The 23,913-nt window shown below is 34.3% G+C and overlaps 1 protein-coding gene across 2 annotated transcripts; it reads right to left on the bottom strand.

Annotated features, from left to right (window-relative positions):
• Positions 1-578: 578 nt before the first annotated feature.
• On the bottom strand, positions 579-23,901 carry LOC123536853 (uncharacterized). 2 transcript variants are annotated; one of them, XM_045320330.2, is made up of 11 exons: positions 23,747-23,901; positions 20,403-20,493; positions 19,221-19,326; positions 17,440-17,541; positions 16,774-16,838; positions 14,882-15,096; positions 14,386-14,587; positions 10,038-10,061; positions 5,008-5,150; positions 2,503-2,662; positions 579-1,887 (listed from the first exon to the last, which is right to left on the bottom strand). In XM_045320330.2, the coding sequence occupies exons 1-11, from the start codon at positions 23,767-23,769 to the stop codon at positions 1,819-1,821; spliced, it is 1,200 nt and encodes a 399-aa protein (XP_045176265.2). In that variant the 5' UTR covers positions 23,770-23,901; the 3' UTR covers positions 579-1,818. The 2 variants fall into 2 exon arrangements, with proteins under 2 accessions (XP_045176265.2, XP_045176266.2); XM_045320331.2 differs by lacking the exon at positions 10,038-10,061 and having other exon boundaries at positions 23,747-23,900.
• Between the last annotated feature and the right edge of the window lie 12 nt (positions 23,902-23,913).

Raw genomic sequence — 23,913 nt, forward strand, 5'->3', positions numbered from 1 at the left:
GCTAAAGCAAAAAGTCATTCTTGGTATAGGATTGCAAACCATAACAAAGACAGATGCAGTTTAATATTTATTTGTAAATATATAAAATGTATTCTAGTGATACCTTGGCAAATGTAAGACTTATTTCTGTACATCATTTCCAAGTTATTTACACGTAACAAGTACAGTAGCTTTCAAAGTGCAATATTCCATTTAACTATCATAAAACCGCTATCAAAATAAAAGTATCTTAACTGATTTATCTAACAGTCAGTTAAACACAGGAATGGCTTTCAAAACTTTGACCTTAAACAAAAGACTTATTTGTCTGAGTTACATATTTCAAAAATGAACTACAAAAACTAATGAAAAAAAATAAACCTGCCCTAACAACCAATCAATGGATTGAAACAAAGTGGCAGGTGGCCACTTAAAACATGAGGAAATAAGTACAAAATGTCAATTTAGGAAGTAACTTTTGTTTCAATATAACTTAATAACACTTAACAAATCTTCCAACCCAACACTTTTGATCAATACATCGTTTTAAAAATTTTGTAACTATATTTCAGTGGTTTGTGCATTTCCTTTTTATTTCACACACACAAAAAATCATATCAAAATTCTGAATTTTTATTCAACAGTTTTATAGCCAATAAGAATTTACATAAGGAAAACACAAAATGGTTACTTTCTATTTCTATTTTAAAAAGGGTTTAATTTACTGGTCTTGTCGAAGGCAACATGTCAGTTTGGTATTAAAGTACACTGAAGCTCTCATTTAGAGTTTTATAAATTTTGTGAAAAATATTAGTAAAAATAATGAAGAGTATTAAGTAAGCATTGCATGTAATGCAGGTGAAGCATTTTTCTCTAAAATCATTTCTCCAGCCTGCAAAAAGTCGGCTTTAATATCAAGTTTTAATGATATTCAGCTTAGAGGCATACCTTAGAATTTCCTGTATATGAGATAAGCAGAATTTTTCCCAATAATAGAATTTCTTCAAACTTTGGATACTGAAGGACAATCATCTAAGAAATAAAAATATGCAATGAAATTCATAGGTCACCTGTACTGAAAGAGTTATCTGCCCTTGAAAACAGCATTTTTCTCCAAATTCTAGCATACGTCCTTAAGTAGCAAACCATCATATTTTGTGTGATATATGATAACAAAAGCTAGTATGCAAACCAATAGGTCTGTATTACAGTAACTGATGCATTGTGGTACACCTACCCATAAAGACATATAACTGTAATTTGCTTCCCACACATTTAGTGAACAGGCACCAGATCTTAATCAGATCTAGTAAAAGTCTTGTAGGATGTTTTATGGCAGTATGTATCTGGCCATTCAGTCAAGTAAACACATTCAGTTATTTCTGTTCACCAAATGTCATAAGAAATTACAGTATGCACATTCAGTGTCAAGTCATTTTTTCTTGGGACATACTAGATACACCATTTCTACTACAAAAATGCTTAAATACAATAAAAAAAATGTAGTATACACTTTCATTTGGTAGAATAGCAACATATGTCTGTTTTTGTTATGATTTTATGTTCTTCCTATCAAATGTTTGAAAAATACAGTAATGAATGCCTACTTTTGAAACTTTTCAAAAGTGGGTGGAGATCATAAAACAATCAAAATTATATGATTCCAAGTAATTTTGAAAACATTTTGGCCTGTCAGTAACAACACAACCTTCTTAAGGTATGCAAAACCTCAAAATTATATTATCACTCCTAAATTTATTTGAAATTTATCAAATGCTGTATAAGAGCATTTACTAGTGTATGTAACAAAGAACTTTATCATGGTCTGTCCTTGTAAGGTCAGCAATTGCCATATGTCTCTTCTAGATGCAACACCCACTGTAGCAAAGTCGAGTCTTTGTCTGGCAGCTAGAACATGACAAAGAACAATAAAAGTATATTTTTGTCAATTTTTTATATCTATAATATTGTTCAAGAATGACGTCATGCAGAAGATTTTGTGATATGGATACTCAAGTAATTTAGTTCATAACTCCATATATAAATCACCAGCCAATAATTTGTGCTACTGATTGGTTGATAGTCCTACACTAAAGTTTTTGCTCGGCTAAAGTCAAAACTTGAAGAATATAATTATGAATTTACTTTTGTCTATAACATAATCAAGAGAAAAGTAGAACCAAAAAGAAAAGTGAAACATATCTTGTGACCATGTACATTCTGGATGAGTTTCATGAATACTGTTCAAGAGTGGAGGTGTCTTGTGTGTTAGCAATATAAATATGTTAATTTCACTAATTTAATGGCCATAATTCCACTATTGCTTATGCAATATTGTAAATACTGTAAACATAAAATATACAACAAATGTATGACAGAGAATCAAAATATTTTGGAATGCTCCTCCTTGATTTGGACAGTCCAAGAAAACTCCCAAAAGATCAGATGCTTCCAAAATTGTACTTCCTATAGGGCATGAAGAGACACTAGCTATTTCTTTTCCAGTGCAAAGACTATACTCACATTCTCTGTATCCACACTGTCTATGCCATAAGAGTCCAACAGACTTATACCCCTGGTTGATGGGTAATCCTTTGGAACACTTAAGGTAAACATTATTTTACCACACTTGCCCACCAGGACTCTCAGCCGACACTGTTCTTGAATCCAATCTATAGCATGACTGAAACGGAAAGTACAAACATGTAGTATTATATTGTCATCTCCCATGTTGAAGAGTATTCTTCATGAACATTATCTTATCACATCTGCCAAAAAGGACTCTTAAATGATCAAGTATTCTATGTCAAACAGTCATGGAAAAAGCTATTTTTACATGAAAAGTACTATATGCAATAATGTCAGTCTTTTTTTACAATTAAAATTATAAAGTAACTGAGAAAATTATCAGTGTAAGACCTTTTTGATGTCTTTTTGGAAGAATAAAGTTACTAAAATAAGGTTCAATTCTACTTAGTAATTTGAATTTGATAAATAATCTTCGTGAGCCATCGTTGCTTGTTAATATTTGGGTACTCTTCAAATTCAAATTAAATAGCAACTGGTAAGTAACTAAGTAGAATTGAACCTTATTTTCAGTCTTGTTAGTTTACATTTAGCATATTCTGACTGCTTGTAGCGCTATTTTTAACTGACATGGTGTACTGGATTTGTTTTAGGGGGGAGACTTCGGTGCGCAAAAATGTGTGGGATTTATTCGGACAGAGAAAACACTACCGTTTTGTACGCAGTTGCTCGCTCGTGATGCGTGAACGGCTTGGAACTGGGCTTTGAACTAAGGTTTTTCTGAAAGATTATTCTTTTGCCCAAAAGACGGCCAATCATTGATAAGGAAGTATTGTTTTGAATAAAAAAAATACGGACCTGGAAGCAATGCACATGTCAAACTGTTCTTACTTACCTTTCTCATGGCTCATTGTCACAGGTGCAAAAATTTTTTCAAAATGCCTTTTTGTCATTTTTTTCCTAAGAAAACATTATAATTGTAATAAATTTAAGTGCATATGACTCATGGACCCATACTGTATCCTAGGTACATTACTGCCACCTGTGCCCCTAGTGTGTTAACAAGCTTTTCCTTTGATCTGACCTGGTGGCCTAGTTTTTGACCCCACATGACCCAGTTTCGAATTTGGCCTAGAGATCAATCAAGAAAACCATTATGTGCAAGTTTGTATCAAATCCAAACATAAATGAAACCTTCATATGGCTGAAAGGGCAAAAATAGAAAAATTTGCGCCTTTCGGGGACAGTAACTCTAGAACCCATGATGGAATCTAGCCGGTTTTGAAAGAAACCGAGATCCTATTGTGACTTAAGTATGTGTAAGTGTGGTTAAAATCGAACGTAAAATGTCACTTCTATCGTGTTCACAAGGTAAAAATTAACAAATTTTAGCACTTTCAGTGGTCAATCAGGGGCCATAACTCCAGAAACTATGATTGATTGGATCTGACGGATTCAACATGGAATCCAAGATCTATTGTTGTTAAAGATATTTTGCAAGTTTGCATCAGATCAAACAATAAACGAAGTCTCTACATGGCTGTAAAAGCCAAAACAGCAAATTTTGGGCCTTTACGGGGTCATAACTCTTAAACCCATGAAGGGATCTGGCCAGTTTTCGAAAGGAATCGAGATATTATGCCAATAAAATTGTGTGCAAGTTTGATTAAAATCAATTGCAAAATGCGGTCTCTATCGTTTAAACCGTCACCCTTCCATTCCACAGCACAAAAATCTATTTTTTATTTCAAATATGACCCTATTTTTTCTATTTTAAGCTACTCTGACCTTGACCCTGATCCAAGTGACCTCAAATACATTCCCAACCTTTTGTGTCTACACACAAAGTATACTGACAATAAGTGTACCCAAACTAAAGATACTGAGTGGAAGCCATTTTTCTATTTTTAGTAACAGTGACCCTAAATATCATTCAAAGCTAAGTTTTCAGATAAGCTTACTGTACACAAAGTGTGGTGGCAGTAAGTAAGTCCAAACTAAAATCATAAAGCAGAAACCACCATAGATCTGAGCTCTCCCTATTGAGATAAGCGTGCAGGCTCCAGTAACTTATAGTTTGACCAGTAACATAAGAAAACAAGAGGGTCTTGATGACCCTATATCGCTCACCTGTTAAACCTGGCCTTGAAATCATCAAGATAAACATTCTGACCAAGTTTCATCAAAATAGGGTCATAAATGTGGCCTCTACAGTGTTAACAAGCTTTTCCTTTATTTGTCAATGAGTGGTGACCTAGTTTTTGAACCCACATGACCCAGTTTCTTACCAAGTTTCATGACAAAAAGTTTGGTAGCCCAATGGGCTACCAATAAATTTACAGATTTCTAAAACCCTGATGGTTAATAGCGCTCCTAAATGTATACTGTCTATGCCTTTGCACAAATACAGGTTTAGTCATGCTAATAAACAAATCAGGCCAGCCACTGTCATTTAATAAGCATATAATAAAAACAATTTTGCTTAAAGATAATCCTACTAACTTTTTGTTCAAAATGTCCATTTCCGACAGAAGAGGAAAATGTTGGTTCCAACGATCCTGCACTGACAATACCAAGAACGGTACATCATTCATTGCAATAGCTGTGTCAACAATATCGCTGATTCGAAAATGGTCCAAACTGATCTGAAAAACAACAAAATATTCATTTTGACGTAGTCTTCATTCCTGGTGGAAGAGCACTGATTTGCATTTCATGTGTGGAAATTTGGTCCTTCAGTAGTTGGTTGACCTTTCTTACAACTGCAACAACAGTTACCTATGAACAGTTTTATATAGTGCTATATATTTCTTGATTTTTTGTCAAATATTTGTGCCAAGATATTCGAATATCCATCCATAAAATTGAAGGCCAGACAAGACAAGAGGGTCATGATGACCCTGGATCGCTCACCAGAGTAATATGAGCCACATGTTTCAAATGTCAAACTGATGATTTTTAGAAATTTTTTGGAAAATTTTCCGATGTACAATCAAGTAACCCCTGGGGCGGGGCCAATTTTACCCCGGGGGTCATGATTTGAACAAAGTTTGTAGAAGTCTATTAGGCAATGTTACATATCGAATATCTAAGATCTAGGCCTTCTGGTTTATTTTAAGCAAATTTATGAAGATTTCCCTATGTACAATCAAGTAACCCCTGGGGCTGGGTCAATTTGACCCCGGGGGGTCAAGATTTGAACAAATTTTGTAGAGGTCCACTAGGCAATGCTACATTTCAAATATCTAAGCTCTAGGCCTTCTGGTTTATTTTTAGAAAATTTTGAAGATTTTTCTATGTACAATTAAGTAACCCCATGGGGCGGGGCCAATTTGACCCTGGGGGTCATGATTTGAAGAAATTTTGTAGAAGTCTATTAGGCAATGCTACATGTCAATATCTAAGATCTAGGCCTTCTGGTTTATTTTAGAAATTTTTTGAAGATTTTCCTATGTAAAATCAAGTGACCCCTGGGGCGGGGTCAATTTTGACCCTGGGGGTCATGATTTGAACAAATGTTGTAGAGGTCCACTAGGCAATGCTACATGTGAAATATCTAAGCTCTAGGCCTTCTGGTTTATTTTAAGAAAATTTTTGAAGATTTTCATATGTAAAATCCAGTGACACCTAGGGCGGGGTCAATTTTGACCCGGGGTCATGATTTGAATAATTTTAGTAGAGGTCCACTAGGCAATGCTACATGTCAAATATCTAAGCTCTAGGCCTTCTGCTTTTTGAGAAGAAGATTTTTTAAGATTTTCCTATGTAAAATCAAGTGATCCCTGGGGCGGGGTCAATTTTGACCCCGGGGGTCATGATTTGAACAAATTTTGTAGAGGTCCACTAGGCAATGCTACACGTGAAATATCTAAGCTCTAGGCCTTCTGGTTTATTTTTAGGAATTTTTTGAAGATTTTCATATGTAAAATCAAGTGACCCCTGGGGCGGGGTCAATTTTGACCCCGGGGTCGTGCTTTGAACAACTTTAGTAGAGGTCCACTAGGCAATGCTACATGTCAAATATCTAAGGTCTAGGGCTTCTGGTTTTTGAGAAGAAGATTTTTTAAGATTTTTCTATGTAAAATCAAGTGACCCCTGGGGCGGGGTCAATTTTGACCCCGGGGTCATGATTTGAACAAACTTGGTAGAGATCCACTAGGCAATGCTTCACACCAAATATCTAAGCTCTAGGGCTTCTGGTTTTTGAGAAGAAGATTTTTAAAGTTTTTCCTTTCGGTTGCCATGGCAACCAGAGTTCTGCATGGAATTCAATTCTTTGAACAATTTTTAAAGAGGACCATCCATGGAACATCCCTGTGAAGTTTCATCAAAATTGGCCTGGTGGTTTAGGAGGAGATGTTGTTTAAAGGAAAGTGTGGACGGACGGACGGACGACGGACGACGGACGGACGGACGGACGGACGCCGGACGGTGAGCGATCACAATATCTCACCCCGAGCACTTTGTGCTCAGGTGAGCTAAAAAGAGCACAGCCTGTGGGTGCCTATGTTTGTCTGCAATTGCTTGACATAAGGCAATACGCAAGAAGAGTTAAGGTTCTTGGCCTTCCTACTCAACTACTGATGATGAAAGAAGAGCATAAAGTTTACAAGCTACAGTACTCGAAACCAGTGGATCTATACAAAAAACAACAATACTCGGTTATAGCTGAAAAGGACCACAATTTTGCCGAAATGCAAGAGCGTTATTACTCTGGACCTACTTATGATAATAAACAAGCTGTACAAAATTTCAAAGTTATAGTCTTTATAGTACTTCAGAAAAGTGGACCTAAACAAATATTGGTAACCAAGAAATTTCAATTTATTGAGTACATAAAATGCCATAATTCTGACAAAACACAAGTCAAAGACATGGTTCTTGGTCCAGATACTAAGCTAATGATGATAAACAAATGAAGATCTACAAAGTTTCAAATCTGCATGTCTTAAGAGTACAAAGAGGGCCATTACTATACAAAATTCATGCAAGATGTACAGTTCTTAGGCAAACATACAAATCTTATGTTTGCAAAGTTTCAAGCTATTGCTCTTAAAATACTCAAGAATGTGGACCTAAACAAAATTTTGAACCAAGAAATCCCAATTTTCTGAGTACAAAAAGGGCAATAATTCTGACAAAATGCAAGTGAGAGCTATAACCTTAAGCTATTTATTCAGGTAATGATACTTAAAAAGTGTGCAAAATCTCAAAGCTATAACTCTTATAGTTTTCAAGAAACTGAAAAGGCCAAACTAAAGCAAAATCTTAACCAATGCAGATGCCAGCAATCAAGTGAAAACAGTAAGTGAAAGATTTTTTTAAAAGATTAGGCAAGCTTAAAAGTGCCATTGTACTGTTGTTTTTTTTACCTGTAAGTGTGACCTTGACTTTTGAGATAGGGGTCCTGATGTTGCAAATGATAAAACATCTCATTATGATGAATATTTGAGCCAAATGATTTGACAATCTATCTGATACATGGCAAAATTGTTGATGGGAAAAAATAGGACAGACACAGACAAAGTGAATGCCAAAGTGAAAGCTCACAAAACTGGTTTTTGACAATCGGGGGACTAAGCCCCTAAAATTACAGCTGTTTTATTGTCATCAACTATAACGACATAACATACAAAAACTAAGCAAAAAATTGCCAAGTCAAAAAAAGGGCATAATTTTGTGAAAAAGCACAATACAGTGATGGACCATGCACATAGCATAGCATGTCACATCCTCTGAACAAGTGTGTGAAGTTTACAATACATTCCTATAAGTGGTTACTGGGATGCCAGCTTGAACAAAAATTGCTATGTGAAACAGGGCCATAATTTTGTAAAAATGCAAACAGGAGTTATGGAACCTGCATATGGCATGTCAGATCATAGAGAACAAGAGTGTAAAGTTTGTATCCATTCCCACAAGTTAGTACTGAGACACCAGATTACATAAAATCTTAACAAAAAGGGATACTGACAATGAAAAACTGGTGAGTGCAATAACTCCACCTATTTTTGGCATAGTTAAGATAAAAATTACTATTGTCCTAAGGCATTTCTTTTAGTGATTATATTCAATAAATATTTTACAAACAGAATGGGCTGATATATAAAATATGCATAATTATATAGATATAATATTGTGACATGCTGGAATGCAAAAACAAACTTTGGATCAAATATCTTGAAAAACTTGATAAGCAGTAAAAAGCTCAAGTTACAACAAACAATCACAGAAAACAACAAATGATAAAAACAGTTTGTGAAAAGAAATAAACAACTAGATGTGTCTCCGCAAGACACTCATGCCCACACTTCCTGTCACCATATGAACACATGTTTCTTGTTGACAATGCCAGACTAAGTAAACTTTCATACTTAATTACACTGGGTTCAGGGTGTGAGTCATCAGGTGGAGGAAGTGGGTATGGATACAACAACAAAATTTAATATCTATTTCTTAAAAATTTTTTTTTGGTTGAGGTTGACTGGGGTACAGCAGTGGGAAAGGGGATAAATTCAAAATATAACCTGATGTTCACAAGTCTCATGTGGAATAAGAACCCTATAATGTTTCATGGCTCTATGTCAAATACTTATTGTGATGCAAACTTTTAAGCCTTTATTTATATTTTTCACTAAGTCAATGGCCAAACTCAGTTTGGGAAGGAAAATACATATTTACAAGAACAGTTGAAAAGAATTGAGCAACTTGGAAATTTCAAGCAAATAAAAGATGGCATGCAAAATCTAAAAAGTAACAAAATCAAAGCAACATTCCTTTTAAAACAACAAACAACAGCAATGCTCGACAATTCAAAAGCCTTGTCACTACAAAAAATTAAAATGAAGAAAACAAGGACATAAACAGCTTAATTGAAGTACAGAAGAGCTAACAATCTCCAGTAATATATGTCTCCCCTTTTAAATTAAATTAAAATTTAATGTTAAATGAGATAATAGATTACATACATTTGATGTGTTTAATGTCACACTGCCAAAATAATAAGCCATATGGTGACTTCAAGTCTTTAACGCAGGAAGCCCAATCCAAATATTATTTGATCACATGTGGGCACAAGAGTAGAACCTTGATATCAACTTGATACAAGCCAACTGGATGGCTTTCTTACATGAAAGAAATACTGTGAAATCATTTAAATTCGCTGGCATGAAATTTCGCGCAAACGTGAAGAAGGACTGTTTCGCGCGGGCTTTAATTCGCGCATTTTCAATTTTAGAAAGGAAAAAATATAAGCAAAAAATAATAATAGCGCGGTCTTAAATTCACGCATCGGTCCTAGCGCAAAATACACGAAAATTCGTCCTACGCGAATAAAAATGATTTCACAGTAGCACCATAAGCAAGATATTCAACAGCAGTGAGAGGCAGAAGATTCAAAGTCAGCCACCTTAACAACAGAGGCCCCTAGCTTACATACAAAACTGACCAAATCTGGACAACAACATCAACCAATGGATGAGTGCAATAGCTCAAACTATTCTTTAAACAGAAGAGCTAAAAGTTTGGATTACATTTACTTTCCTTCCAAAGACAACCTGTATTGAAGTTTAAATAAAAGTAAAATATCATATTAAATCATGTTAAAAATAATGCAACTTTACAGGCAAAAAAGACTATCACAGTGGGGTGTGTTTGATTTGAAGCATCGAAAACCAGTTTTAATTTGGAAAGATATTGAATTGTACTTTTCCTTTATCCATATTTTGAGAACAACTGTGAAATCATTTTAATTTTTGGGGCATAAAAGTTTGTGGTTATAGGTCCAAATGGCATTCCACAGGGATATGAGTTTGAGTATTTCAACTTTTGAAGATGACTGAATTGGAATTTCATGTACCGTAACAATATTCATTAGGATTAAATGCTGCAAATTGACACAATCCATGAAATCCACAAAAATTAAGTCCCCTAAAAATACTAATGATTTAACGGTTGTAAAAACTCTTAAACATTCTAGATTAAAGATTACTCCTAAATACTGATGAGGATGATGTTTTATTCATGATGAAACTTGGCAGGTATACAATGTAAGTGAAAAAAATACAATGTTAACCCTATTCAAGCATTATATACTGTACTAGCTTACACAAAAGTTTTTTTCACAGTTTTATCAAAACAATGTCTATAACTTAACATTATTAGTCAACTTCTGAAAACATACCTACAGATATTCATGGTTAAATTAAATACCGTTTATTCCCTAATTAACAGTCTCTCACTTATAAATAACCCCCTCATTCTTTCAAAAAAAAACCCCCCAAAAAACAAGTTAATTTAGGTCGTAACTAAATACCAGCATGATGACAGAGCTGTAATTGTTACAATTCATTCATTTAAAGTTGGATTTATTAGGTCTTAATAAACGCCTCCTTTTGCAATATGTAAAGCTACGATATGGTACAAAAAGTAATATGCTTAAAGTATCTGTTTAAAACACAAACCTTTTTTATCATTTTGAGATCTGAGATACATGCAGCCTTCTTTTGAAGAAAACACAAATGGAATCTGGGGGAAATGCTGATATCATTACTAGTATATTATATCAAAACTAGAGCCACTTTTGAGAAAAGCGCATATCTCCCACAACTGGCTAATCATCTAAATAGTAAGTAAGTCTTTATATACTCTTTACTCACTACAAATATACCTTTGAAGAGTAAAAGGGCTGATTTTGGGTAATTCAAGGGCCATAATTCTGAAGTGCCTGGGGCGATTTGGCTAGTTAAGGAACTTGGCCGAGAGTTACGATCAAAAACATCTGGCTCAAGATTGGTAAAGATCGGATGAGAACTGTTCGACTTGGGGTGCGGACAAGAGTAACAAGAGCTGTCCGTAAGACAGCGCGCTCGACTTTTCTCAGTGCTTGACTGAATTTGAGATTTGCCAGTAAAAAAAAAAAAATCCAAGTTAAAAAGTGGCATAACTCTGTTAAAATTCAAATTATAGTTATGAGAATTGTGTCTCCTGGTGTAGACTTTGATAGTAAATAATTATTTTGAGTTTCAAGTCAAAAGCTTTAATAGTAACAGAGATATCTGACTTTATCAAAAATTTTAACAAAAAAATCTAAGTTAAAAGGGGCATAATTCTGTCAAAATTCAAATCAGAGTTATGGGGATTGTTTCTCCTGGTGTAGACTTTGATGGTAAATAAATATTTTGAGTTTCAAGTCAAAAGCTTTAATAGAAACAGAGATATTTGACTTTATCAAAAAATTTAACAAAATTTCTAAGTTAAAAAGGGGCATAATTCTGTCAAAATTCAATTCAGTGTTATGGGGATTGTTTCTCCTGGTGTAGACTTTGATAGTAAATAGGTATTTTAAGTTTCAAGTCAATAGCTTTGATAGTAACAGAGATATTTGACTTTATTAAAAACTTTAACCAAAAATTCTAAGTTAAAAAGGGGCATAATTCTGTCAAAATTCAAATCAGTTATGGGGATTGTTTCTCCTGGTGTAGACTTTGATAGTAAATAACTATTTTAAGTTTCAAGTCAATAGCTTTGATAGCAACAGAGTAACAGTAATAGATAAACTATCAAAAACTTTAACCAACGGTGACGCCGACGCCGGGGCGAGTGCAACAGCTCTACATTTTCTATGAAAAGTCGAGCTAAAAAGGCTGATTTTCGGTAATTCAAGGGCCATTTCTCTGTAGTGCCTTAGGCAATTTGGCTAGTAATCGAACTTGGCCAAGAACTTAAGGTCAAACACATTTTGTTCAAGTTTGGTGAAGATCAGATGAGAACTATTCAACCTGGAGTGCGGACAAGCGTAAACAAGAGGGCCATGATGGCCCTATATCGCTCACCTGTTATCATTGCACTTCTTGTCCTCAGTAAAATATCAAAGTCCAAAGGACAGGAACAACAAAGGGAAGAAATTTAACCAAAAAGAAAAAAAAATTCTTAAAAGGTACAGATATGTCAAAATACACATAAAAATTGGAGGTACCATCCATGTTGTACCACAGAAAAGTGGTCTCGGTTTTTCCCTACAGCCAATAATAAATAAGTTACTAAAAATAAGCTTTTTATAGTAACGTAAAAGGGAAGTAATTAAAAAGAAAATTATTGTAAGTGAACAAAAGAAGGATCTGCCATATAAATCTGTTGACATAAATGAAATTTTAGATCAGTATCTTCATTAGTTACGAAGATATACCCATTTTAATTTGAAATAAAGGGAGGTAATTTGATATAAAATCAGTCCATAGTTATCTACCCTGATTGGCTCAGCTAACTAATGACAATAATGAAATTTCAAATAAGTCCTATAAGTATTTACTGATATAAATCCATTTTGATTACAATCAGGGGAGGTAATCAGATATAAAATAACTCTGGACCATACGATTGGATCTGATTTGTCAAGGAATCCAAGATTTATTGTTGTTGAAGATATTTTGGAAGTTTGTATCAAATAAAACCATAAATGAAGTCTCTATATGGCTGCAAAAGCCAAAATAGCCAATTTTGGACTTTTAAGGGGCCATAACTCTGGAACCAATGATGGAATCTGGCCAGTTCAAGAAAGGAACCAAGATTTTGTGGTGATACAAGTTGTGTGCCAGTTTGGTTAAAATCAAATCAGAAATGAAGCTGCTATTGTGCAGAAAAGGTCAAAATAGCTAATTTTGGCCCTATCAGGAGCCATAACTCTGGAACCCATTATGGGATCTGGCCGGTTCAACAAAGGAATTGAGATCTTATGGCGACACAAGTTTTGTGCAAGTTTGATTAAATTCAAGTCATAAATGAAGCTGCTATTGTGCAGACAAGGTCAAAATAGCTAATTCTGGCCCTTCCAGGGGCCATAACTCTGGAAACCATAATGGGATCTGGCCAGTTCAACAAAGGAACTGAGATCTTATGGCGACACAAGCTTTGTGCAAGTTTGATTAAATTCAAATCATAAATGAAGCTGCTATTGTGCAGACAAGGTCAAAATAGCTAATTCTGGCCCTTCCAGGGGCCATAACTCCAAAACCCATAAAGGAATCTCGCCAGTTCAAGAAAGGAACCAGGATCTTATAGTGATACAAGTTATGTGCAAGTCTGGTTAAAATAAAGTCATAAATGAAGCTGCTATTGTGCAGACAAGGTCAAAATAGCTAATTCCGGCCCTTTCAGGGGCTATAACTCTGGAACCCATAATGGAATCTGGCCAGTTCAAGAAAGGAACCAAGATCTTATGGTGATACAAGTTGTGTGCCAGTCTGGTAAAAATCAAATCATAAATAAAGCTGCTATTGTGCAGACAAGGTCAAAATAGCTATTTTTGGCCCTTTCAGGGGCCATAACTCTGGAACCCATAATGGGATCTGGCCAGTTCAAGAAAGGAACCGAGATCTTATGGTGATACAAGTTGTGTGCAAGTTTGGTTAAAAGTAAAATCATAAACGAAACCACTATCGTGCAGACACGAAATTGTTGACGCACGCACGGACAGACGCACGCACAGACGACGGGTGATCACAAAAGCTCACCTTGTCACTATGTGACAGGTGAGCTAAAAAGCCGATTGTCAGTATTCAAGGACCAGATCTGGCTAGGTATCAAACTTGGTCGAAGACATGGTCAAACACATTTTGTTCAAGTGTAGTGAAGATCGGATGAGAACTGTTCAACAAGATTTGTGACAGACACCCAGACGGACACACACACACAGGAGTGAATCAATATGTCTCCCACACCACTGTATGGTGGGACACATAACAAGGAAGAAATTATACTGACTGCTGGCTAGTGACAAGGAGTGACCATTTTCTTCTGTGATAGAGAGCTACTGAATTCATTTTAAACTGATAGTAACCATTATTATAAGAAAGTGGGCATTTATTCCATGTAAAAACCTACCTTCACATCACTTAACCTAGCATCTCCTTGACAACTGGTACTGAAGGTCAAGGTCATCTTAAGGTGAAGTGATTCCTCTGGAGAAGTCACTGAGGCTAACTCTGAGCTGCTTTTGTTAAACACAAGAGTTAACTGCTCTTGTCCACTGACATGTACTTTCAAACCATTGACACTCTCAAGGAAGTTTAAGACCTTCTTCAATCTAAAAATAGAACAATGTCAGTACAATTGCATTTTGCTACACATGTATAAACACTTCACTCAGCAGAGAAAACAAGACCTTTCATCAAGCTATTTTCCATGACATGCAAAGCTCTGTCATATACCTAAAGGGATCTAATACTCAGCCACAGTTTAAGCTAATAATCAGCTCCTTTTCCAAAGACTTACATACAATATAATGCCATGTACACACATAATATTATAATTCAAAATGATTGGGTCTAAAAGATGAAAATCTACTTTCAAATTCCTATTTTCCACTTGCAACTGATACCTTGTAACAGTTTGTTCATCGGAGCCTCTATTCCTGTCAATTCTTTTTCCGCCTAGTTCAGATTTCAACCTTGCTATCTCCTTTTCTCTCTTTTCCAGTTCTTCCTGCTGCTTTATAACTTCAGCTTCTATCTTCACAATGGCTTGTTTACACTTTGTTATGGCCGAGTCTGCCACGGTTGGGTCCAGCTTTCTTCTACTTTCAAATAATTTTTTCTGCAAATTAACGTATCTGATAAGATGCCTAGTATTTATCTGTATTAGTTTTATCTGTATTAGTTTTACACTGAATATAAAATGACATTTAAATAAAATTACAATAACATACTTATAACATATTACAGGTAGATCCTAATATTTGCAAAATTCATTTCCCATGAAATCAGAGCTGTCCGCTCAACATTTCTCAGTGCTTGATAAAACTTTAACCAAAAAAGAATCTAAATTAAAAAGGGGCATAACTCTGTCAAAATTCAAGTGGAAGTTATGGGGATTGTTTCTCCTGGGGGTAGACTTTGATAATAAATAATTCTTTTAAGTTACAAGTCAATAGCTTTGATAGCAAGAGGTATCTGACTTTATCAAAAACTTTAACCAATACCAAAACAGATTTTTTTTTTAAATTATTGAAATGGTCACTTGTAAGCAGATATTTTTCAATGCAAAAGGTTACATATTATGATAATCAACTGAAAATTTTTATCAACAAATGACAACAACTTGCATGCAAAATTTCAACCAAATTTTCTATCTAAGTTAAATAAGAGCCATAATTCTATTTAATCAATGATTTCTACCACCAACTTATCTAACTTGGGCAGGCAAGTGCATTTGATGTGAAGGATGTCTTGTGGAAAATTTCATTTGTTACTTAGAAACAAGTTGATCACTGGCTGCATGCAAAACTTCAACCAATTTAATTAAGTCCGAAAAAATGCATTATTTTACAGTAAATCTAACAGAAGTTCTTTCAATAGGTTTGATGACTGGGAAATATCAGGGTTTTTTCCAGCTAATTTGGGAACATAGCCTATACTCCCAAAATTGGGAATTTTGACTCGTAAATGTTCCAAATTGGGAAATATTTAGTCCCATAGGATAAGGTAAGGATGTGTTTAAGCACTTTCTCATACACTTGTTTCACATTTTAGAACATCTTTAACATACTTCCATTATAAAATTGTCCATAATTTGGTCAATTTTTGTGCAATTTTGATGAAATTTTTTTCAGAATGTAGATTGGGAATTTTTGCACTTATTTTGGGAAAAAAACCATACTTTTTGGCATTGGGAATATAGCCGAATAACGGCTGTAAAAACAGCCGAAAAAAACCCCTGAATATTGAGTGAAGTTTCGATCAAATGCATGTAGTTGTTTCCAAGACACAGCTTGATACGTAGCTGCAATCAAAGCTTTATAAAAATGTCTAAGTTGACAAAGGGTCATTCTTTGTATAAAATTCAACCAAGAGTTATCTAACTTTGTTATTTCAACAGGTGACCAAGAAGCAGTTTCCGAAGTTCCAGTCCAGTTTATGTAGTTGTTACTTTTAGGATCATGGGGGTGTTTGTAATATGAGAGAGTGGATGGGGTGAGATTAGTGGTGAGAAATGTGGTAAGCTGCAGATGACAGGATACCCAGAGAAAATATCTTAAAACATAAGAAACTAAAACAGACATTGCTTTTGGGTGGTCATCACAGTGAAAGAGTGGTGAGTTTAAATCCATTCCCACCATTGGTTACTGAATTATTACCTTACATACAAAAATTTGACCAAATCAGGATGCCAACAAACAGGTGAGTGCAGTAACTCTATTTAGTGTTAAAATTTCTCAGAACATAAATGAATGGCTTTACCCTTTAAAATATTTTACTTTCCTGCTGAAATTACCTTATCCTCAAAAATCTTGAGCTTTTCTTCAGCCTTGTTAATTTTTTCCTGAAGCAAGCTGTGTTCTGAAATCAACAATAACTTTTTTTATTACAATATTTCTTACATAATTCACAGGTCTATAGTTTCTGTTATTGACCAGTCTATAGTTCTATACTTATTTTGCTGTGCTAACGTCAATGCTTGAAGAAACTTGATTTCATATGTAATCTGATAAAATACATATTGAACTGCTTGCTGGTCAATAATTAAAGATATTTAACCAAAAACCCCTTGGCAATTTTGACTATTGACCGGTAAGCCATTTACTGGTAATAACTATATATTTCAATCTTAAACAAGCTGCTAATATGTGAAGAAAGGGGAATAAAAAGTATAGCTTTTTGGCTTAAATCTCAAGCATTTATATTATGGTAACAACCAATCTGAATCTATAAAGTGTATATGTACGATGAACTTCTCAAGGGCAGCTGTAAAAGAAAATACATAGGAAAGGGACTAATTAAGTTCTTGTGCATTTCGTGCTTGCCTCCAGTCAATTTTAAAATTAAATCCCAAGTTGAACACACAAACTTCTTAAGTTGAAAACCACAAATTTGTATCGCAACTAAATAGTCAAAACCATAAAATTGATGGTTATTAAAATAAGCCTTTTATATCTCTTACCATCACTGACTTTCTGTAAGATATCAAACACTTTGTCTTTTTCTTCTTCCAACTTGTTCTTCACTTTAATCCTTTCCTCACGACTTGCCTTCAGTCTCTCATCTGTGAAAAAAATGCACTTGCTCATCTTTAACATACCATATTTACATTATACCAAAATCTGATTGGTAGGAATATGAGATAATATTACATAAAAAATTTAGTTGATACATTTGACATATATAAACTAATGACAACTGAGGTGGCTTGAACAGACTCAGTCAAAGCGACCTTTCTATCATTTTTCTTGGTTGTATTCTATGCTTCCAAAAGGATCTTCTTTCAGACTTTATAAACTTATGCTTCCAAAAGGATCTTCTTTCAGACTTTATAAACTATCACAACAGCAGTCTTTAAGTGCAATTTTGCAGCTATAAGAAGTCTCCCTGCACTAAGATTCAGTGTTGTTATATTTTCTGGTCCTTCAAGGTCACAGAATACATTCAGTGTAACATGTACTATAATAGAATTCTAATTAAGTCAGTACTGTGGGGACTTAAGGGTGTTGCAAACTTCATCACCTCTCATGAATAGACTCAGTCAAACCGAGTCTGCTACTATTTTGTTCGATTGTGCTCTACTCTTCCAAAGGATATTCTTACAGATTTTATTGTGTATAATATACAAACTTCCAATCCTGCTGAGCATAACAACCATGCTTTCTAATATTCATATCACAATACAGTTATACTGACTTATATATGCCTCGACATTTCAGGAATAAATGATCCATGATGTTACTGAAAACAAAAGTATTCACTGACAAAGAACATAAGATCTAACACTGCCCCTAAAACCACTGGCACCAGACCAGAATGAAATAAAAACACTGTACATGTTATACCCCACCACTAGGTATACTATAAGAACTTATAGGATACCTAGGGGAAGGGTATAACATGTACAGTGACATTTTCTTTCTGGTCTGGTGCCAGTGCCCAAAACAAGCAAATTCTAACATTTAATATCTGTTGGGTTAACAACATTACCAGTATGTTTAACAACATGCATGAATTACTATTTCTAAGCAAAAAAAAAAAACAGTGACAACTTGATCAGCCCTGAATTTTCTGTTCAAACTCATAAAATACATACTGTGAAATCATTAATATTCGTGGGGGATTAATTTTCGTTGATTTTATGGTTGAGTCAATCCACGAAATATAATCCCAACGAACAAGTAAAATTTCCATTCATTTTATCTTCAAAAATTGAAATCCACGAATTCATATCCCCAAGAAATTGCCGTTTTGACCAAAACCACGAAATTTCATGCCCACGAAATTAAATGATTTTACAGTACGTTATTTCATTAACCAAGTCAACTGTTTGGACCAACTTTGGTCACAAATGATTTATCAAATGTTCCTTATTTCAGCTCTGATTTATCAGCAATCTGGAAATTTTTGTATCTACATGTATGTCTATATGACCAAACTTCAGTTACACTTTACCTATATGATCTGCATTCAATTACACTTTATCTATATAACCCAACTTCAGTAACACATATTTACATAACCAACCTCTGTGTCTTCCTTTGTATATGACTCAACGTCAATTACACTTTATCTGTCTGACTCAATCATATATTTCTTTTCGTTTATTATTACCAAGATTTCATTTTTTCAAAACCATATCGAGGGCTGAGCGCGAAACTATTGTATCTTGTTCTTTATTTATATACAGTTACAATAGTTTTGCGCTCAGCCCACGATATCCTCATTGTTGAGGATGCTCACCAGTCTGTTTGACATCTTGCCATGTATCTCTTTCTTTTCCCAGGTACTCCAGATACAACTGCCTTTTCTCTTGACAAAAGAAGGAATTTTTCAGATCATTTTTTTCCTGAAAAAAAAGAAGCAATAAAATACTATCGTGACTATTGAAACTTTAACATGATCCAGAAGCAAGTTAAACTTTAAAACAAATCTAATTTATTGAACTGATAGATAACAAATAAAGATTTAATCTAGGTAGCAAGAAGACCTTTAATGGCAATATTAGCTACTAGAAATAATTTACTTCTATTTCTAAAAAAATTAAGGAATGCATTCAAGAAACTGAACGACAACATTTTTCATTTTTTGCACTGTGCCTGCTGCAGAGAAAATGGGCCAACTGTGTTAGCAGGCAAAAAATAAAGTTTCAGATATCTAGTCATTTTTGCTCTTTTCTGATACCTTAGTATGTCTATATTGTCATACAAGTAAAGAAAAGATAACTCGAGATCTTTAGTTATATTTGTTTTCTTTTTTTTTTCTTTGGGCAACCGAGTAAGGGGACAGATGTTACACAGACATATTAATATTAATGTTTTGACATTTTATTCTGAAGAGGTTTTCTGCTCTTTGATTCCAATTTCTTATTTTTGTTGTTATATGGGTTATCCTTATCAAATAAAACAGAAATTTTTCAAATATTATTTATCATTTGTTGATTTTCAAAATATAACATTATTTTTACTGTTGACAAAAAGCATTTTCTTTTTGTGCTTCTTTGATCTTTTTAAACCGAGACAGCACCATGTTTACCCAAGATATCTTAAACATTTGAAACTTAAGCAAATCTGCTTACTAAATGCATGTATGACAACTAAGAGCTGAGTTCAATAGCTCCACCCATCTTCAAAAAGTACAGCTATAAAATCACTTTTTTAAACAATATCCCTGATGATTTAAGACCAGTTCTAAAAGCCCCAACCTCATCCAAAAATCAGTGGAAAAAGTACTGGCTTACTCAGAATTTTTCTGTGGTGCAGTTGTGGATGCAGATGCTGACACAAGGATGACGACAAAAGCTGTACTAATTGAAAAAAAATTAAATAACTGACCTAAAAGCAAATACTGGAATGACAGTATTACTATATAAAACAAAATTTAGTTTTCAAGAGAAGAACTTTGTAATGTGCATGATCACTCTACCTGCTGTAAAAGCTGTTCCTCTTTACTGATTTCTAGCACATGTTGCACATTGTTAATACATGTTTGTCTGGCTTTTATTTCCCTCAAAATACTGCAATAGATAAAACAATAATTTAAAAGAAACAAGTTCTAACTCTCCCACATACCACCCTATACCATTTATAAACCTAGAAATGTGTCTAAAGGATGTTAGGAAATGGCACTTTGACACTAAACCTTTATTTTCAGCCCCATTCCACTTTTAAAAAATAATGTTTTAGTTCCTCATTTTTACTTATATTCCCTTCATTCTTTTTTAATACTCTTGACGAAACTGCTTCTAGATAATTTCAAATAATTCTGTAAAATAAAATATTTAAAGTCATTTTTTTTCTTGTGTAACAAAAATTACATGTTCATTAAAAGATATTGTCTTTACCACAACATGATTTTATCCCTAGCAGTGTTCCCATTGGCATTTAAAGTTGGGGGTGAAAACTGAGTTTTTCTTCTTCTTTTGCACCCCTTCACTAAGTGATATATAACAGCTGTCTCCAAAACTGGGGGTGCGAAGTACCATTCTGGGGGTGAAAACCCCCCATTTGGGAGTTTCTGGGAACACTGCCTAGATTGGTTCCCCTCCAAAGGGGCATTGCTTCCATTTGTCTAGAACAAAGAAAACCACAGACATTTATAAACCTAAACCTGTGTCAGTGTCACCACACTTCTTTAACTGATTGTTTATTGTAATGCAGCCATCCTATAAATAGCTACCTAGTAACCCTACACATGCCCTGCGGTGTATTAATAAGCAATAAATCAGATGTGTTATAATACGACCAAATGTGACTTTGTTTGATTATAAGTAGCTATTAAAGTGAAAATATTTTTTACATAGTCACCAAATAACCCAAAGATTTCAATTTAAATGCTTCTTTAAAATATTGCCAAGCAGTATTCAATCCACTTCCGCTGGTTGGAAAAATGGTGCAAGAACTACCTTGTCAATTTGTTTAGTATCATCGGCAAATTCTGAATATTTGATTCGAAAGCTGTAGAGTGGTGGAACCTATGCTCGGGGTATTCCTATGCTCGCGGTATTTTGATAAATACGCTCTCTGCAGAGGCACAGATAAAAATATTTCATCATGCTATGTTCAACACCGACCAGTGGTGAAATGCCTTTACAACAAACATAGCGATAGCCGTGCGTGCCACTCACGTCACGTATACAGCAGCCGATACATTTTACGCAATCTGTATCCGTCGCACAAATCTCACACAAATATGTCAAAATCACCCAACTAAAATTAGTTGTTTAGAAATCATGCATTACATTCAGATATAAGATATATTTAAGAGCAAGATGTGATGAATGTTACGCCTGGCTACACTACGAGTGCCTGTCGAACCATGCAAAGATCGATGTTGATCTTAGTATCTTGACGAAGTCCAAATGGCTCTTTCTGAGATGTAGGAAGGAGTAATTTTCCTACACACAAAAGAAGTGTAGGAAACATTAGTGAGTTAATCACTGTCGTTGCTTGAATCATTAATACTTGAACATTCTGTTTTTATGTAACATTAAATAATATTATACGTTTTTAAGGTAGTTCTGCACGTTTGGATCGAAATTATTTCTACAATGTAGAATTTGATTAAACACTGATTTTTCAAAACTTCAGAGTATACCTAGAAAAATAAGCAAATAAAAAAGATAGGATCGTGTGCTTGATTTTTTGCTAGACTGATTTGAAAAATAGGGACCTCACGCAATATTTCATAATGAGAGTCTATGGGAAAATCATAACTTTCTTAACATTTTCCCGAATAGAAATTTTTCTACAATGTAGATTTTGATGAAACTTCTCACAGTTGTAAATAAAGACATGGCCTATAATTTGATGAAATAAAATATATAGGTCCGTGTGCTTATTTTTGAGATATTTGACCATGATTAAAGTAAACCGGACATTTCACGCTAATTTTAGGACGTTATTTTGAATTATTTAACATGTGATATGTTTTTATATCATATTTTGACTTTACAATATAGCAACAGTACCATTGTAATAAATCTGCTCACAGGTTGCAATTAATTCATAAAATGATTTTCTGTTCCGTACGCCGAATCCAGTCTTTATTCTACGTTTTCCGGAAAAATGGCGTCACGCCGTCACTTCCGGTTTATCAAACGTGCAGAACTACCTTAAGCTTTGTTCTAATAGTGACTCCATTTCTGTAAAGGAAATATACACATAGAGGCACGTACTAAATTTTATCCTCATTTCTTTTGTTTTTCACATAATAAATGAGTAATGTTCTAAATATTATATTTGCATATGCTTGTTTGTTCAGTTTAGCTTGCTGAATTTTTTTTCGCCCTTAGTTTAATAGATATAACATACCGCCAGCATAGGTTCCCTTCAGGGCGAACTTTCACCTTTTTACATATGCCATGTGGATAGCTCACGAGACCACTAAGTCACGTGATGACGCACACCAACAATGTGTTTCGATAAAAGGAGGATAACTTTATGTTTATGCATATCGAAATAATAATTTTTTCTTTCTTCGTAAAAAGGTAATATATGTACAAAATACCGCGAGCATAGGTTCCATCACTCTAGGTTATTTGGTGACTATAAATGTAAAAAATTTCAAATAGAAGAAACAAGTCAAATCACGGCGGGTAGTCAATACGGTAGTCTCAATTTTCAGCTGCAAGGCAGACTGATTTCACATCTGCCTCTACATCTCAAGAAGTTCATGATTAAACTTCATGATTTATAGTTTTACATACACATCAAGCGAGTGAGGTTTAAAAATACCAATCAATACACAAACGGCTTAAGCCGTTACATGACAGAGGTAGAAATTTAACGGTGTAAGCGGAAAACACGCTGACATACATGGAGTTTAAGTCTTTCGCCTACAAAACAGAGGTTTTCTCATTAGTTAGGACATATAATTTGTGCACAATTAGTTGTGCTATCAACATAGCAGCTTTATTGTCCAGCTGCAGTGTACCTGTAATTATTTTATGTATTTATAATTTAAATTTATACTCAGTGCAAATCTTGATATTTCAAATCAATTAGAATTTTTTACTCATATACATCAAACACTGCTTCAAAATAAAATTGTCATATATAATCTTCAAATGGGTTCGAAATGTCCAATTAGTTGCCCAAGTATGGTCGAAATGTTTTGTGGTCGAATTGTCTTAGAATTTGGCGTTGTTCGGCGTCTCTTTGTATTGTTAACCTTCTCTCTATCTAATTCATTTCACATATCTATCGATTTTATTTAACACGTAAAGTCTAAGATTAATCTAAACATCATAATTTAATTTAACCACAAACCTTTCATTATTTTGTTTTGACATTTTCCGCTCTTGGTTTTAAATAAACGCTTGGAAATTTATTATTATGCTCCCGGATGATCTGTCAAATAATAGAACTCAACGAATTCTTTGTAACAGCAACTCGGGGAAAAAAGCAGTACCATTAAAGCTTTGTTTGCAAACGGA

This window comes from Mercenaria mercenaria, chromosome 17, assembly GCF_021730395.1.
Source record: "Mercenaria mercenaria strain notata chromosome 17, MADL_Memer_1, whole genome shotgun sequence".
NCBI classification, from domain to species: Eukaryota; Metazoa; Mollusca; class Bivalvia; order Venerida; family Veneridae; genus Mercenaria; species Mercenaria mercenaria.

Bases quoted from the DNA above. Each gene is read 5' to 3' on its own strand.
- LOC123536853 (XM_045320330.2), bottom strand. From the start codon at position 23,769: ATGTCAAAACAAAATAATGAAAG. The intron at 19,327-20,402 runs GTAGAGTGATCA...CTTTTTTTTCAG, and splicing joins AGGAACAGCTTTTACAGCAG to GAAAAAAATGATCTGAAAAA. The intron at 10,062-14,385 runs GTAGGTTTTTAC...ACTTCAATACAG, and splicing joins CTAGGTTAAGTGATGTGAAG to GTTGTCTTTGGAAGGAAAGT.